This window comes from Eretmochelys imbricata, chromosome 9 (genome assembly GCF_965152235.1).
Source record: "Eretmochelys imbricata isolate rEreImb1 chromosome 9, rEreImb1.hap1, whole genome shotgun sequence".
Lineage (NCBI taxonomy): Eukaryota > Metazoa > Chordata > Testudines > Cheloniidae > Eretmochelys > Eretmochelys imbricata.
In genome coordinates, this window is record NC_135580.1 from 15622343 (window position 1) to 15638910 (window position 16568).

Genomic DNA, 16568 nt, shown 5'->3' on the forward strand with positions numbered 1-16568 from the left:
CAAAGCCAAATTAAAAATAAGGCACAAATGAGGGTGATTAACTACTGGAACAAACTACCCGGGAAATGGTGGATTCTCCATCTCAAGACTGGATGCTGTTCTTTAGACAAAAGTTACTGGGCTGGACACAGGAATAACTGAGAGAAATTTAATTGCCTGTGGTATAAGGAAGTCAGACTAGATGATGTAATGGTCCTTTCTAGCTTTAAACTCTATGAATAGTGTGGCAAAGTTCCTACTCTACTTTGGTGGGTATTGCGCTTATTGGCGGATTTGCTCGCCTTGGAGCTTCATGGCAGCCCTCAGTTTGGCCGTTTTCATGAATCCACAGTCCAGGTCAACTCCTCCTGTGTCTGACCAGGAGTTGGGAGGTTTGGGTGAACCCGGGCCCGCCCTCTACTCCGGGTTCCAGCCGAGGGCCCTGTGGAATGCAGCTGTCTAGAATGCCTCCTGGAACAGCTGTGCGACAGCTACAACTCCCTGGGCTACTTCCCCATGGCCTCCTCCCAACCCCTTCTTTATTCTCACCATAGGACCTTCCTCCTGGTGTCTGATAATGCTTGTACTCCTCAGTCCTCCAACAGTATGTATTCTCACTCTCAGCTCCTAGCGCCTCTTGCTCCCAGCTCCTTACATGTGCACCACAAACTGAAGTGAGCTCCTTTTTAAACCCAGGTGCCCTGATTAGTCTGCCTTAATTGATTCTAGAAGGTTCCTGATTGTTCTGGAACCTTCCCTGTTACCTTTCCCAGGGAAAAGGGACCTACTTAGCCTGGGGCTAATATATCTGCCTTCTATTACTCTCCTGTAGCCATCTGGCCTGACCAAGTCCTGGCCTATCACAATAGTTAGATTCCATAAATTGTTGAAGAAACCATTCTTGATTGATGGCACTCCTGGATTGATGAGGTTTAGTCATTTGTGGATTTAAAAAAATTGCCAAGTTTAAGCATTTTTGTCCTAGAATCTCTTTCAAATCAACCATTTTGGTTTGCATAACACTCCCCATGAGGCATATTTCTTCAAGCAGAAACAGTTCTAAATTGTCCAATAAACCTCTTAAATCTAACACATTTACATACTGAGATGCAGTGTAGGGACACAAAGGGCAGAGTTGATTTACAATTCAGAGGTGCTTTAAGGATTTACGTGAAGTGCAAAGTCACTCAGAACCAGAAAGTTACCCAGATCACATGCCGCAAAAAGATGTTTTTAAGAATGGGATTATTAGTGGGAGATACCCACGAAAGACAGGAGGGAGATGGTTTCCTCTTAAGTGCACATTTTTGCAAGCCTGAAAAGTGCAATAAAGAGGAATTTAAAAACATAAAAATAATAATCTTTCAGATTACCATGTGAGTCTTGCTCGTTAGACTTTGGGCTGCTTCTTGCTCTGCGCTCTAGTTTTTTTACTCCTGGTGCTCCCGCCACACCTCCTCCTCCACTGCTTGCTCCATTGTGACTCTTCGCATAACCATTGTACACAGTTGTGCAGTTGCCCAGGTGGCTTTTGTAGATGGATGAAGGAGGGCTGTTGAGGCGGTTCTGGCGATCAATCTGTCTGTCTTTGAGTTTTTTGTGCTGTGGTTTGCTGTACTGATCTTCCCTGGTAATGTAGCTGGACATTCCATATAGTGGTATAATTTCTGAAATAACAAGAATTTATCCACATTACCTTAAAACTAAAATCATCATTATTGAGAAAGAGAATAACATCCTGACCTAGATCTTATCAACCCCTCAGCCATCTCTAAATAAAGCTATGAAAAACTTGCCTAAGATGGGTTTTCACAGCAAACCTGAGATTCAGACGGGTTATTTGCAAGGTTGGCAAACCCACTGCATAAACCCGGCCCACATATTATTTCAGGTTTCGGAGAACACTTCAATCTCTTTGGTCACTCGATTACAGACCTAAAAGTGGAAATTCTTCAACAAAAAAACTTCAAAAACAGACTCCAACGAGAGACTGCTAAATTGGAATTAATTTGCGAACTGGATACAGTTAACTTAGGCTTGAATAAAGACTGGGAGTTGATGTGTCATTACACAAAGTAAAACTATTTCCCCTTGTTTATTTCCCCTCCTACTGTCCTTGTAAACTGCTGGAAATGGCCCACCTTGATTATCACTACAATAGGTTCCTCCCCCCCCACCCCGCTCTCCTGCTGGTAATAGCTCACCTTTCCTGATCACTCTTGTTACAGTCTGTATGGTAACACCCATTGCTTCATGTTCTCTGTGTATATAAAATCTCCCCACTATATTTTCCACTGTAAGCATCCGACGAAGTGAGCTGTAGCTCACGAAAGCTTATGCTCTAATAAATTTGTTAGTCTCTAAGGTGCCACAAGTACTCCTTTTCTTTTTATGGATACAGACTAACACAGCTGCTACTCTGAAACATGACATAATCTGATTAGCATGGGAAATCAAATAAATGCAGAAGTTTTGCTCTGAGTCTTTGTGCTTCTTATTGGACCTCACAGCAAAACCCAGGAAGAGCTAAAACCAGGCAGACTGAAATTGAAGAAAAGGTTCCACACAAATTAACAGCAACCAAACCTACAAGGTTTGCACAGCCCTAGCTTCACCAAAATGTGTTGCCGTAGACAGGGTTCGAGGTCAGTTATTGGCTATGTCCTTCCAGGTTTTCTAGAACAGCCAGACTTTGCAATACTCTCTACCACCACCCACAATGTCTGATGCATGTAGCTGCAGCAAGTGAAGGCATACCATTATGTGGAAGCTGAGATGAGCAAATGGGACCATTAGGGAGGAAAATCTTAAAAAGAAAAGTTAAAATACATAAAGGTTTCAAGTAACGTTAATATGAACTTCCAGGAATGGCTGCGTGAAATTTAGTCACTTGCGTTTGCAGGAAATTATGCAAACATTTTTTTCATTTTTTCCCTGACAAGGGTTCATTACCTTTGGATTGTGCTTTGAGCTCGGAGTGTGAACAAATTCAAGTTCAAAGCAAAATGAAAATACACTTTTGCTTTATTTCAATACAAAACGCTGAAGAGACCCAAGTTTCGTTAAAGCCCAGTCTAGATTAATTCAATAATCACCCCAGTTTGCAAACTGAGCCAGCATTTTGGTTTCCAAAGCAAACTTTCTGCCCAGCTCTAGTGTTAATCCTTTGTTTTTGAAGTTTGCCATACATACTGTAATTAGAACTTGTTGATTGCTCCAGTTGCTTGGTTCTTTTACTTCCTTTCTTTTAGAAGTGTCTTGTCATTTATTTTTCCTTATCTAGTAACATGATCACATTAAAGTGCTAACATAAAGTAGCTTTCTATCTTTAGTATTCCAAGAATGTGGTACACTAAATGCAATCAATGTTATTTTGGGGGTTGGAGGACGGAGCTGATAAGGACGAATTTACAAGTAGCGTTTTTCAGAAAAGAAAATCCAATTTAATTTTCATTTTGGTTAGTGTATAAACCATTTTGCATTGAAACATGTTGGGGACAGTGAATTAATATTTATTAATACAAGATGTCATTCAGGTAACCATCAGAGTTTAGATTCTTGTAGTATTGCAAACATACATGACACCACTCCAACAAAGTGGGCATCTACACTATTTTTGTGCACTGTGAATTTGTGCCACTGATTGGTAACCCCAGGTTACAGAAATATTTACCACCTACAGTTCTAGCAGCTGGTAGTCCGAATGTCTACCTAATGTGCTGGAGCTTTTGTATTAGCTTCCCTATTAAGCAAAACAATTGTATTAGAGATAAGCAACTTTTGCCTTTGTAAAAGGGAACAGTAAAGTTCCTATCCTACCTGATTGGATACTATCCTACTGATATATCATGCCTAGAAACTGTGGCTGTATCATTTAGCTTTTTTTTTTCTTTTTTTTTTAAACAATGTCCTGACATTTCTAGGGCAACCAATGTATAAAAAACTAGAGTTGGTCGGGAATTTTCTGTAAAATCCACATTTTCAGAGGAAAAGGTGGTTTTGGCAAAAAATTTCTATTTTCCCCATGGAAAATCAAAACGAACATTTAGTTTGAATGAGTTCAACATTAATCTGCATCTGTCTGAGCTACTTCAGTGCCTCATGGGAGTCAGTTCGGGTACACTGTGCCACCATTTTCCCCTGTGGGCCAGGGTCCCTGGCTGAACTACACCTCCCATGATGCATGTTGGTCTCCCTTCTGGCTAAACTGCTGTGGTGCCTCAGGGCAATGTTGAAATTCTGAAACGTGTTTCTACTGAAAATGCCAAAGTAAAACAGTGATTTTTTCAGTTGTAAAAATATTGTAATTTTTTACAGGATGGACACGCCACAATTTTGTATTAGCTCTCTGTGAAACATACACAAGTTAAGGTATGTGAGCTCTTGAGCAACTTGGAAAATTTGTTCCTAATGTTTTTGGCTATGATATTGTTTCTGATGAGGCAATGACATCTAAAAGAGACAGAGTGTAGAGTTTTTCTTTTGTCTAATCAAATTCAGGATAATACTCCACTCTTGATGAGAAAATTAAATATAATAATCAATATAAAATTGAGAGGGGGAAAATAAACCAGATAGATACCCATGTCTATAGCTCTCAAAGGCAAAATTCACTCTGATGATTCAGCTGATTTACAGTTTCATAGTGTTGTTTAGAAAAATTCTATGAATTCTGTGAAATTCCATAATTTGGCAATACAATAAAAAATGTGAATCTACAAAGAGAAATTTGCCATGTTAAGCAATTCAAGTAGTTTTGCCGATGTAGGTACAGTAACTTCATTTCTTTTTGGTTAACACAGTTTTAGACCACACAAAGACGATCTCAAGGGTGGAATAGACATAATAATGCACAGTGCAGACAGAAATAAATTGTGCTTTCACTCCTTTCACTTGAATTATTTACTTAACCTGTAATGATTAGGGTGGTCATGTTACCCTTGGGGACCAGATAGTGCTTTTGAAATGACCTATTGCACATTTTAAAGAAGCAGATTAACCAGAAAATCCCTTGTTGTTATTTCTGAGAAGTCCACTGCAGCTCTAACATGACAAAGGGTCAGGAAGGTGCATCATCTTCACCCATTAGTGTCAAGAGGAAACTTTCTATTAGCTTCCGACAATGATTGCCATAAGACTTGTCAAAACTAATCCCCCTTTCCTATGGCCCCCTGCCTCCATTCCCAAACAAGGGTTGGCAAAATTTGAATACAGGACAAAAAACGCTATGTCACAGTGCTGCAGGATGATACAACAACTTGACTCTCAGAAGCACTTTGAGTCATAGGAGGGAGTACTTTTTTGCCCTTATAACAAAACTGAGTTGGGAATTAGGTTTGCATCCTGCACCCTATGTTTTCAGGATGTGATGTTTTTGAGTTCTTTCAGACTGGGTGCATCCACTCCCCAATACCTTGTCCATTCTGTAGATTAAGGAAGGAGTTCAGTTCATGTGGGGGAAACCACTAAACCAACAGTACAGTTCATCTGCAAATCTCCACTTTCCCAGCACTGCAAATACGTTGGATACACATCTAAAACACAAGGATTTCTTTCTGCTCACCTTGTTCTCCATATATTGTAGGGGGAAGATGATGCTGTGGGAAAAATTGGGGTGGCATGTCTCCAGGGCCGGTGACAGGAGGGTAGAATGCCGTATGAGAATTGTGAATGAAATGGGGGTGGTGTGCCAGGTAGGGAGGTAAATGGTGGGTTGGAGAGATGGCGGAGGGATAGCTGGGAGGATAACACTCTGGAGACTGGGGTGTAACCACCACCCTGCGAACGCCCGTGTTGTCTTCTATCACCTGAAAAGGGAAGCAGGGAAATTAATACATCATGTATCATTTCAAATACCATTTTAAAAAATAACATTATTCATCTAAATGAGCTCTCCTTGGCTAGGATCATAACCCACGTTTCTACAGTTACGATAAGCACAAGCAATCTTAGCGGTACTGTGGTTTCCAGGGGAGACTCAGCTAGCCACGCTAATTAATTAATAAACCTATTACAGTTGGTTAGATCTGCAGGGGTAGTAGGAGAGAAAAGGAGTACAGTAGACGCTTGTTTACAGCAACACCTTGTAAGAGCCACCGCTGCTTAGGGGCAACATTTCCCCCACTGCGAATCGTCCATTCGGTAACAAGACAATAGCCGCCTTATAAGAGCAACATTAGTGACGCTGGAACGTCATATCCAGGGGCAGAGATGGGAGGAATGCAGGGGCATTGCCCACTGCAAACTGCACTTTTCTGCTCCTCTCCCGACCCTGACCCTTCAGCACAGCTCCAGGGCACACAGCCCCATCCTCTTGCCCTGCCTGACCGAGCCTGCCCAGGAAAAGCAGACAGGGCGATGCTCAAAGGCTGGAGTCAGCAGGAGGCCCTGTCCAGCCAGGGGCCAGTACTCATGGGGTGCATCTTTCCACTCCCCGCCCAACCCTGGCCCTTCAGTGCAGCTCTAGGGCACACAGCCCCACCCACTTGCCCTGCCTCACACAGCCTATGTGGAGAGCATGTTTAGTGGGGAGTTTGGGGGGAGGGTCTGGAAGAAAGGGATGGGGGGGGTGCTCTGGGGAGCAGCAGAGGCACAGCTGGAAGGTTTCCTCCTTGCTTTTCTCAGCATCTGGCTTACAGGTGGCCGGAGGGGGGGGGGGTTTGCTATTTTGCAGTGGGGCGTATCAGGGATCCCCTGCCCACGCACTGAGCTGTCCCCTCCATTTCAGGTGCTGGCGGTGGGGTGTGGGTGTGCTGTTTTGCAGTGGGGGGTTGTGGGACCTCCCTCCCCAGAGCACTGACCTGTCCCCTTCTCCCCTTCTGTCTCCGTTAGGAGCTGCCCCCACCTCCATTGCAGACTGCACATGGTGCCCTCCCTATCCATCCATTCATCCCTCGCCAGGGTGGAGCATGAAGCTGCCAGCAGGAGCATCCACAGCCTGTTCCCGGCAGCCAGGCTCACTCAGTCATTTTGCCGATTGGGGGCTCCCCTGCCAGACCCATTGTTCCCCTGCCCCATTCCCCAAACTTGGGTTCCCCCCCACTCCTTCCAACTCCTCCCCACTCCCCACAATTTGGCTGCCCCACCTCTTCCAACACATTCAACTCTTCATATGCCTTTGGGTAGATGACACTCCCATAACAGCAACAGCTGCAGAGGAGCAACATAGCAAAAGGGCACCGATATGTTGCTCCTAATGAATGTCTACTGTTTCTATATTTAGAGCACAGAACAATTCAGACGTTACCAGAAAGTAACAAAATAGGAATGACAGGTTTCAGAGTAGCAGCCGTGTTAGTCTGTATTCGCAAAAAGAAAAGGAGTACTAGTTGCACCTTAGAGACTAACCAATTTATTTGAGCATAAGCTTTCGTGAGCTACAGCCGATGAAGTGAGCTATAGCTCACGAAAGCTTATGCTCAAATAAAATAAGAATGTTTTCATTAAGGGGCAAGTTTTGCTTCACATGAGTTATCCCACTGACGTCAACAGGAGAGAGAACAAGTATTCATCTCCACAGGCAAATTGACCTGCATACCTATAGCAGAATACTGTATTCTGCTAGTTTTTCTGGAATAGCTCCCAATGTGGACACTATTCCAGAATAAAAGTGACTTTACTCCAGAATAATTACTCCACTCAGAAAGTAGATAAATTATTCCACAACAGACTGTCCACACGGTGGGCTCTGCTGAAATAGCTATTACAGAATAGCTTATTTCAGTACACAGCTATGCCAGCCAACTTTCCCTGGTAGACAAGCTCCTAGATGTGCATGATTTGGCCCTAAGTATCTTGGGCAAAACATGGGGCAGTGTGTGTTATTAAAGGGGCAGACATTTTTAGCATAAATAGTAATTTTCAGTTGTTTATAATTTTTTCAGTGGTTTTACTTTTGGACTGAAATTTGGCATGTTTGTTCTCAGATTTGGAGACAATATTTTTTTTTTAATTTAAGCCAACAGATGCTGTCATTTTGGGGAACAAAGACTGACAAAAACCCATCATCATTTGAAAAAAAAATGTTTTAACCTTTTATTTATTTTCTGAACAGCACTAGATCTTCAGGGGTTTGTGAAGATTGTCCTAGGTCATAGGTCTGTTTGTTGATGGTTTGGTGAAAATTGGTTGTGATTTGTCAGAGGTATAGGAATTATAAAATGTACTTTGCTCAAGTACACTGAGTTTAATACAGTCATGTAACAGCAGCTAATTATTATTATTTACTATTTGCAGTATTATATGGCCTACCAGCCCCAGTCATGAACAAGGACCCTGTTGTGTTAGGCACTGGACAAAGACAGAACTAACAGACAGCTTCTGCCCCGAAGAGCTTACAATCTAAGTATAGATAGATCGTTGTCTCACAACTCCAGCTGCCTAACAGTTTTTAAGTTGTCAAATCATGGCAAAGGAAAGGAGGAGGGGTCTGAAGGAGGAGATAGTTTTGCAGATGTTTACTGTCAGTACTGGGAAAATTTATAGGGAGTGCTGCCTACATCCCAGCATGTGAAGGTGCATATGGAGGGAGACACAGCGAGCTCGGAATTGAGCAATGGAGACGAGTGACAAAGAGTACCTTCTGTACAATAAATCAGTTTCAGGGTTCTGCCACCTACCACACGGTTAAAGGAAGGATGTAGGGAAGAAGCCAGGGCTTCTGCCCCATTGACTATCCATATAGTACACAGTGTCCTGGAGGTACTACTATTTGTATCTAGGTGTTGTTATCACAGTTCATTCAGGACAGACTCAGTCAGGTTCACACTGTTAACATGAGAGACTATTAATCAAACAAATACACACAGGAGACCCTCTACCTTTAAATGAAATTTTTACAGAGGAAAAATTAGAGTCAAAAGCATTGGTGTGAATTTGAGTTTCTTATGTATTACTAATTGTCAGTATAATACCTGGTAGATGCTACTCTGTATAAACCAGAATACAAAGCATTTAGTTTGCTATATCTGGTCATGAACCTTTAACCCTACAATGTAGGTCAGCAATTTGAAAATTGTCATTCTTAGATTTCAGAGATTTATAAAACTCCAGACAGACACTGAATGGGACTTCAGGGATTCATTTAGATCATAAGATTACTTTAATTTCAGACTGTCGATCTTTCACATTCTGCTCTCTTCAGCTTTCATGATACCCCTTATTCACCAGCCACGTATCAGTTCTGGCCAAGACATTGAAGAGAAATTTGGGGAGTGTCCAAACGCTCAGATTTTAAAATAAACACTTATTTGTGTTGTGTAAGAGTTTGTAATGAAATGTCAACTCTACTTATCTCAAGCTTAGATCACGTTCTAACCTGACTGGCATTTAAAGCCCAAAAATTCTAGTCGGAGACAGAACAAGTCTTTTCATCATTTGGCTTTAATTAGGCCAAGCCTGAAAGAAGGCTTGGAATGTACCAGGCAAGCTCAAGCTCTTATCTGCAAAGTTAGATTAGATTTTATATATATTTTATGTTTTCGATGAAGGAGATATATGAATATGTCGACAAACAAACCGAACAGAAAGATTGTGGTGCAATGACAACTGAAAATTAAACTGTGATCTGTCTTCTAGAAGATGAATCCTGAAAAAAAAAATGCTCAAGACCCTTTTGAAGACCTTCAGGTGAATTTCTGCCACTGGATGGAGCTAAGAGATATCAGCATATTTGAGAGGTCAGGGGATCAGCTAGTTTTATAACCGACTGCATCAAGGAGCGAACAGAGCACATCTTTTATTTGTTTATTCCAAATTCATAAATGTTGGCAATTCAATTGTGCCTGCAAGCCACACGGCTGTTCCAAATCAAGCCCATATACACCAATGCTCTGTTTACATGGGCAAAAGATCCTCTTCATGGCCAAATGTGGGATTTTCAGGTGAAGCATGCACCTGTCAATTTTGCAGGTGCAGGTCAGATGTCTACTTATGACATTATGTTCTTAATACATAAATGACAACCCTGTATATTATATGTCAGAGGGTAGATAACTAAGCAGAAGTTAAAAAAAAACTTCAGGTGGTTTTGATTTTGTAAAATTCATGTTTGACAGATTTTGGTTTTGCAAATCCATACTTGGAGATGAAATCCAGGTCCCATTTCATCCAAACCTCCCAAATAAAAAGGGTTTAGTCCCATCTAGTTTTGCTCCATTTGTCTAAATAGCACAAAGAACAGGGAAAGTTAAATTTTGTGATTTAAAGAAAGTCAGCAAATGTTTTGGTTCATCTGTACCTGTTTGCCTGTCTTGCCTTATAGACTGTAAGTTCCTTGGGGCACGGACTGTTTTCTATTATGTGTGTGTTCAGTGCCTAGTACAATGGGTCCCAACTCTGACTGTGGCCTTTAGGTGCTACTGGAATATAAACAACAACTAGCTGATAACTTGTGCCATCACATTCACAGCTGCCTATTCTATACATATTGAAAAGTAATCATTTGGTACCTAGAACCTTCATTATCTAGTCTGCTTCCAAATTATAACTAGTAGAAAGGTTATTTATCGTTAGTTTTTAAATGCCTTCTGGTCTAACTGGCATGATGCATCTTTAATAACATTATTACAGCATAATTTCTGTGTTTGCTTCATGTTTTGTTTTGGGGGTGTAATTATTGGGTGGGGTAAACTTTCATTGAAATTTGCATGGACATTCATTTGCTTAATAAAATGTTCTCTCCCCACTGAGCTCCCACTTATCATCTTGCCACATTCTTGACATTAGTACAGTTTTTAATTTTACTCTCATTTGGTTTTACATTGATGTCATCATTAAGTCACTATGACAATGCCAATTCTATCAAATTGTGGTTGTTAATCTATTCTGAAAACATAACTGCTCTGTATGTTCATCACTGCTTTTGCCCCCACTAAACTAAATATCTTAACCAATTAACAAAATTGAAAGATGTTAATTCTACCCATAAACTTTCATGTTCTCCTACAGAAAAAATTGAGAAAGTAGCTGAAACCTACGTTAAGTACAGATATTGCATAAACTTTTTAAAAGGAATTTAATATAGCTCACATATATTGTATTATGTCCATGCAAAGGACTGAATCTTAGTTGTATAGAACTCATTTTACATCTTCATTCAAAGTATACTTTAACTTACACACCACAAAATAAGTGATACTTCAGAAAGTGTAACTGGAACAATAATTGTTACATCAACATGGATAATTTCTGATGCACAGCAATAAGTGCTGATTGTGCAATACTTTATGATGGGGGTTAAACAGTCTGGTTTTTAATTGATATTTTGGGCATTTCATGAACCCATTTGCAAATCAGTTCATATATCAAATTTTAGCCAGGAAAAAGTACCGAGTAATGAGCTTGTCTCCAAGAAACTGGGTGCCTTAACATTTTTATTTATTCACTTTGATTTAGTAGACATGTTTATCCAAGATCATGCCAGTCCTGACAATTTCAATGCCAGATTCTTGGCATCCATCACTTAAAAACACTCACTATTAAATCTAGATGTCTAACTTAGCTAGTAGACAGTAGGAATATGCACATTGGCTTCAATGACATGGTAAATCATTATGGCACTTAAGAAATAATTACTGTATATGGGGTTGATATTTATGATTACTCTACAACATTTACTGTAAGGATATTTGCAATCTCGCAAATCTGTCTTACACAGAGAGTTAAGAAAATTAATCTGCTTAGTTTATCAAACAGAAAGTTAAAAGGTGACTCAATCACAGTGTGTTCGTACACAAAGAGAAGAGTTGCTAGCAGAGGACTCTTCAATCTAGCAGGCAAAAACATAAAAGATCCAATGGCTGGAAGCTGAAGCTAGACAATTTGACTGAAAATATGGTGCTTTTTTTTTTTTTTTTAAGTGAAGGTAACTAGCTGTTGGAACAACACACCTAGGGATGTGGTATATTTTCCATTACTTGAAATTTTTAAATCAAGATTGGATGTCATGGACTTCATGCAGAAATTACTGGGTGAAAATGTATGGCTTGTGTTATTCAGAAGGTCACACTAAGATGATTATAATGGCCCCCTTTGGGACTTAAAAAAATTTGTGAATGTATGCATACTGTTTGTCATGTGAGTACAAACAAATCGCACCAGCATGGAGGGACAAAAATCAGAAAGGTTAAGGCACAAAATAAGTTACGACTCCCAAGGCACATAAAATGCAATAAGAAGAGGTTCTATACATTAATTAGAAATAAGAAAAAGACCAAGGACAATGTAGGTCTATTACTTAAGAGGAAACAAGAGCAAATAATGGATGACACACAGAAGGCTGAATTGTTTAATGCCTTTTTTCCTTCAGTAAGTTAATTGTGACCAGGTGCTTAACTCAATTAATATTAACAGGGAGAATCTTGGGCCAAAATAAGGAAGTTGTGGAATGCCTGCCATTGAAGATTTTTAAGAACAGGCTAGAGAAAAACCTGTCAAAGATGATCTTGTTATACGGAATCATGCCTCCATGTGGAGGGGCGGGAGGGTGGAGTGTTGGACTACAGGACCTGCTGTGGTCCCTTCCACCCCTACATTTCTATGGTTCTATTTCAATAGGCATGTGAATTTTTTTTTAAACTGCTACAGTTATACCAGTGTGGACACTGTTATACCAAGCCTATTTTGCTTTCCGAACCAGAAGAAGCTATACCGGTACACAGTAACTGCGTTCACACTTGAGGGGAGAAGTTCCCACTCTGCCTATACCAGTCTATTTAAAACATCAAATCTTTCTAGTGTACACAAGCAGTTAGAGTTTTACACTGGCGCCGACCGCTGTAGTATCCATGTAACATATAGGAGGTCAGATCTAATAGTCCTTTCTGGATTTAAACTCTATGAATCTGAGCACCTTCCATGTAAAATCAACAGTAATAGTGACGTTTCTAGCCAGTTTCCCTCGACCAAGGATGCTTTAACTTCAGTTCTCATATACTTCATCCAAGGCTTGGTGATCTGAGCAGTACATGGACACCCAAAAATTGTTAATATGGTTTGTGCACACCATTCCTATGCAATGTTTTGAGACATTACCAATGTCTTAATATGATGACACAAACCAATTATTTAATGAAGATCAGGCAAATAAAACTATGTACTGTATTGAACCAAATTTCAGAAATACACCCAAAAAGCTACAGATGAGAGGAGAACTGTAGTGTGCAACCCCCTCAAAATATATGACATTTACAGAGCAGCTCTTCATGGATGGAGCAGAAGAAAGGTACATTTCTTTGCGAAGACTGGAAGGGACATGTTGGGGGAGACAATCTGTGTCTGTTAGCAAATAGTCCCCCGATCCCTTCATTCTCTCCTCTCATGAGGAACTTTACAGAAAGGTCCTGACATGGATACTAATAATATTAATGATGCTTCTGTGTGTTTATATTAAACATGTGTATGGACTGAATTTGCCCATTTCTATGTGTCAACAGTGTGCTCTTGTTGCCAAGAAAGCGGATGGCATATTGGGCTTTATTAGTAGGAGCCCTGCCAGCAGATCGAGGGAAGAGGGTAAGGATTAATAAAGGAGGAGGCTGAAACAGACACAAGCTAGGGATGAGCTACATACATACACAACCATAAAAGGGGAAGATAGCACTTACTGTGAGAAAAATAATATTGTGTGCACTTCGACAGTGTCTTATCTTTAGATCCTGAAGTGCTTCACAAAGGTGGATAAATGTCATTGTAATATGGCAGAGGGGGGTAATGGAGGCAGAGTGTCACACAGCAAGCATCAGTGGAAACCAGGAGTAGATCCTACAGCCCCTGACTTCTTTTACCCAACAGCTTCCCCATCACAAAGAAGTTGGCTTGCTGAGAAGAAAAGGAATCTGGTTTATGTCCTATAGTACAAAGTGACTGGCTGTACCGTCTTGCTAAAAAACCAAGAACCCTCTCTCCCCCCCCACCCCAAGGGGAAAAAAAAAAAAACAACACCAACAAAACATGGGTGATGAGAGCTTTTGGTGCATGTTTATTTTCCTGGATTTCTTCTCCCCCACTTAAGACCTTACAGCGTGAAACATTTTCTTGACTTTTATAACAGAGACAAACCCCTCTTCCTAATCAAGACTACTCACGTAGTCCTTGAAGTCTAGAAATAGACTCCAGCTGTTTTACTGTTCACTGCCAATAGACTTGGTCTTGCAGGGCAGAGAGACATCCTGCCAGCTCCCTTTTACCAAACGTTTTTGCAATGTTGCAGAGGTAATGAAGCATTTTAATCTTGGGTTGCAGTCACTGGATGGCAAATGTAATGTTCAAGGCTAATACACTCAGCTCCAAAAGCTTGGCATAACAAAATGGAAAAAAGTTTTATGGCTCTCTCTTAACAGACATGGTTATTTCTCCACAGGGTTATTTGCTTTCTGCCTGAGTCTGACATGTACACTTTGAGAGCAGACAAAAACCAAAATAAAATGTATTTTTATTCACATCTTGGAGTCCCACTTATTTGCTTTATATCCTTGCCCAGGCTCTGCCAAAAGAGACAGAACACAATTCAAATTATCATTCAATAAACCCTATTAAATACCAACACAACAGAGCAAAGTCAAAAGCGAACAACACACACACAGCTAGTACATCATCAACATCAACCAACCAATTTGACTGCTATCTTCTTTCAACTATTATTTAGCATGAAGTCATCTGTAAGGCAAAATATTCATTTTCCACATGACAGAAAGGACATTCTGAGGCTTTTAAAAATTAGTATATAGTTTTCCCTAAAACTTTGCAATATGCATTTCCAGCTGCTTTTCTTAGAAAGAAAATATATTTTAGAAGGTACTTAAAAGGCTTCTTTGGTATAGATTATTATTGGTGGTCTGCAGAAATGCTTGTGAGTTGAAGTGGCACTGGGTTCAGAAACAAGTACAATCTGTGGATTATTACTGCCAAAGGCAATTTTTGGGAGCACCTCTGTAATATACTGCCATTTATCTTGGTAGAGCCTGAACCAAGATGAGTGAAAAGGAGGAGTTTAGTACTAAAAGGTGTTAAAAAGAGGAGAAAACAAATTCAAAGAGAAAATAAGCAAATCTGTTTTATTTTTTAATAAAACCATTTGAATTATTATAATCTTGTATTTTTTCCAGTACTGTCCACCAGTGCTCAGAACAAATTTTTTATTTTATTCACTAAATTACAAGATTTTTAAAGGCACGAATGGCAGTTAGGTACCCAATTCCCATTTGTGCCTGAAAAGATTCCCCTCAGATTTCTGTAAAGTACCCCTCACAATGGTCCATGGTATTTTTATAACACTTAAAATGCAGAAAGAAAGAAAGAAAGAAAGAAAGAAAGAAAGATATAAATACCCACATCTAATCACCTACATCTCCAAACAATGCCCTTAGAAAAATGATGAGTTCTGCAGTGTGCCCTAAATATTAACAACTTTGGGCTCTGTTGGACCAAATGAAAAGGGCAGCAAGGTCCAGAGTCAAAACTCCCTCATGGAAAAAGCCCTGCCTCCAGCTCCCGCCCACTGAAAACAAAGAACACTTCCAATGGTACCACAATGGAAAAGAGGTGACCTCTCAGGTAGTCAGGTCTCAAATCAGTTACCCCTTTTCATTCCACTTGGAAGCCAATCAGAAACCAGAGTGGACTATGGAGTATCAGTGTAATGTATTCTCTGTGTGACGCTCAGTGGCCAGCAATATTCAGCACCAACTTCAGCTCATGAATGGCTTTAAGGAGTATCATCACTGTTATGCATACTATATGAGATAATCTCAAGGTGACTAGGGTTCGGTTGCATGAAGCAAGGTCATTTCTCAGTGTGCAGAGAAGAAAACAAAATCAATGGCTCTTAGCCACAGCTGCTACCTGAACGTTCAAGAGCAGCCAGGATTTAATAAGATCCCCAAACGGAGAGCCTGCATAAAAAAAGAACAGATGCTTTCTCAAAGGTTATGATCTTGCACATGGATTCATACGCACCAACACACTCCCCTCCACATGGAGGTCAGCACTTATGTAACCCTTTACATCATCGGTGCTTGCATCAGAAACTCCAACAAACCTGGTGGCCCCGTAGAAAATGATTCACATGGTGCCCTAAAACCCATCTCCAGCACCGCTGGCCCCAGAAAGCCTAAGGAATTGGGAGGAAGCTAGAACTCTGCCACAGAAAAGCATATTGTACTATCTGCTAGGCCTTAGACCAGCCTACAATCAAATTTTTCATGAGGTCCTTTGAAATAACATATTGGTAATCACTTCCCCTGCATTTATGACATTTTGTCTCTGTACTTGAAAATTAAAATCCCACCAAATGACTACAGTATTTTGTGGGATGTAAATGTAATCCCATCGACAGTCTTTCAAACACATATGGCTATTAAAGATTCCATTTAAATTCAACCCATACATTGTTTACTGGAGGGGAAAAAAAGACAAAATCCAGTCTATTCCTATTAAAAATACAAAAAGATTTTATATTAAATAACCAAAGAAAATCTTGAATTATTTTAAAAATTCATGTAATTTAAAATATTTAAACATTAAAGGTATGTGTACACTTCAGTGAGACTTTTACCTGACAAAGTCCTATGAGTCACTGAAATGGCGATAGG

At 40.2% G+C, this 16568-nt stretch overlaps 1 protein-coding gene across 1 annotated transcript in view; it reads right to left on the minus strand.

Moving 5' to 3' along the window:
- FNDC3B (fibronectin type III domain containing 3B) overlaps positions 1-16568 on the minus strand; it is a 282481-nt gene that overhangs the window by 158678 nt on the left and 107235 nt on the right. The window contains exons 4-5 of the mRNA XM_077826513.1: positions 5543-5786; positions 1353-1646 (exon numbers count right to left, since the gene is read on the minus strand). Of these exons, the coding sequence (XP_077682639.1) occupies positions 1353-1646; positions 5543-5786 (538 nt within the window). The remainder of the gene's footprint in view (positions 1-1352; positions 1647-5542; positions 5787-16568) is intronic.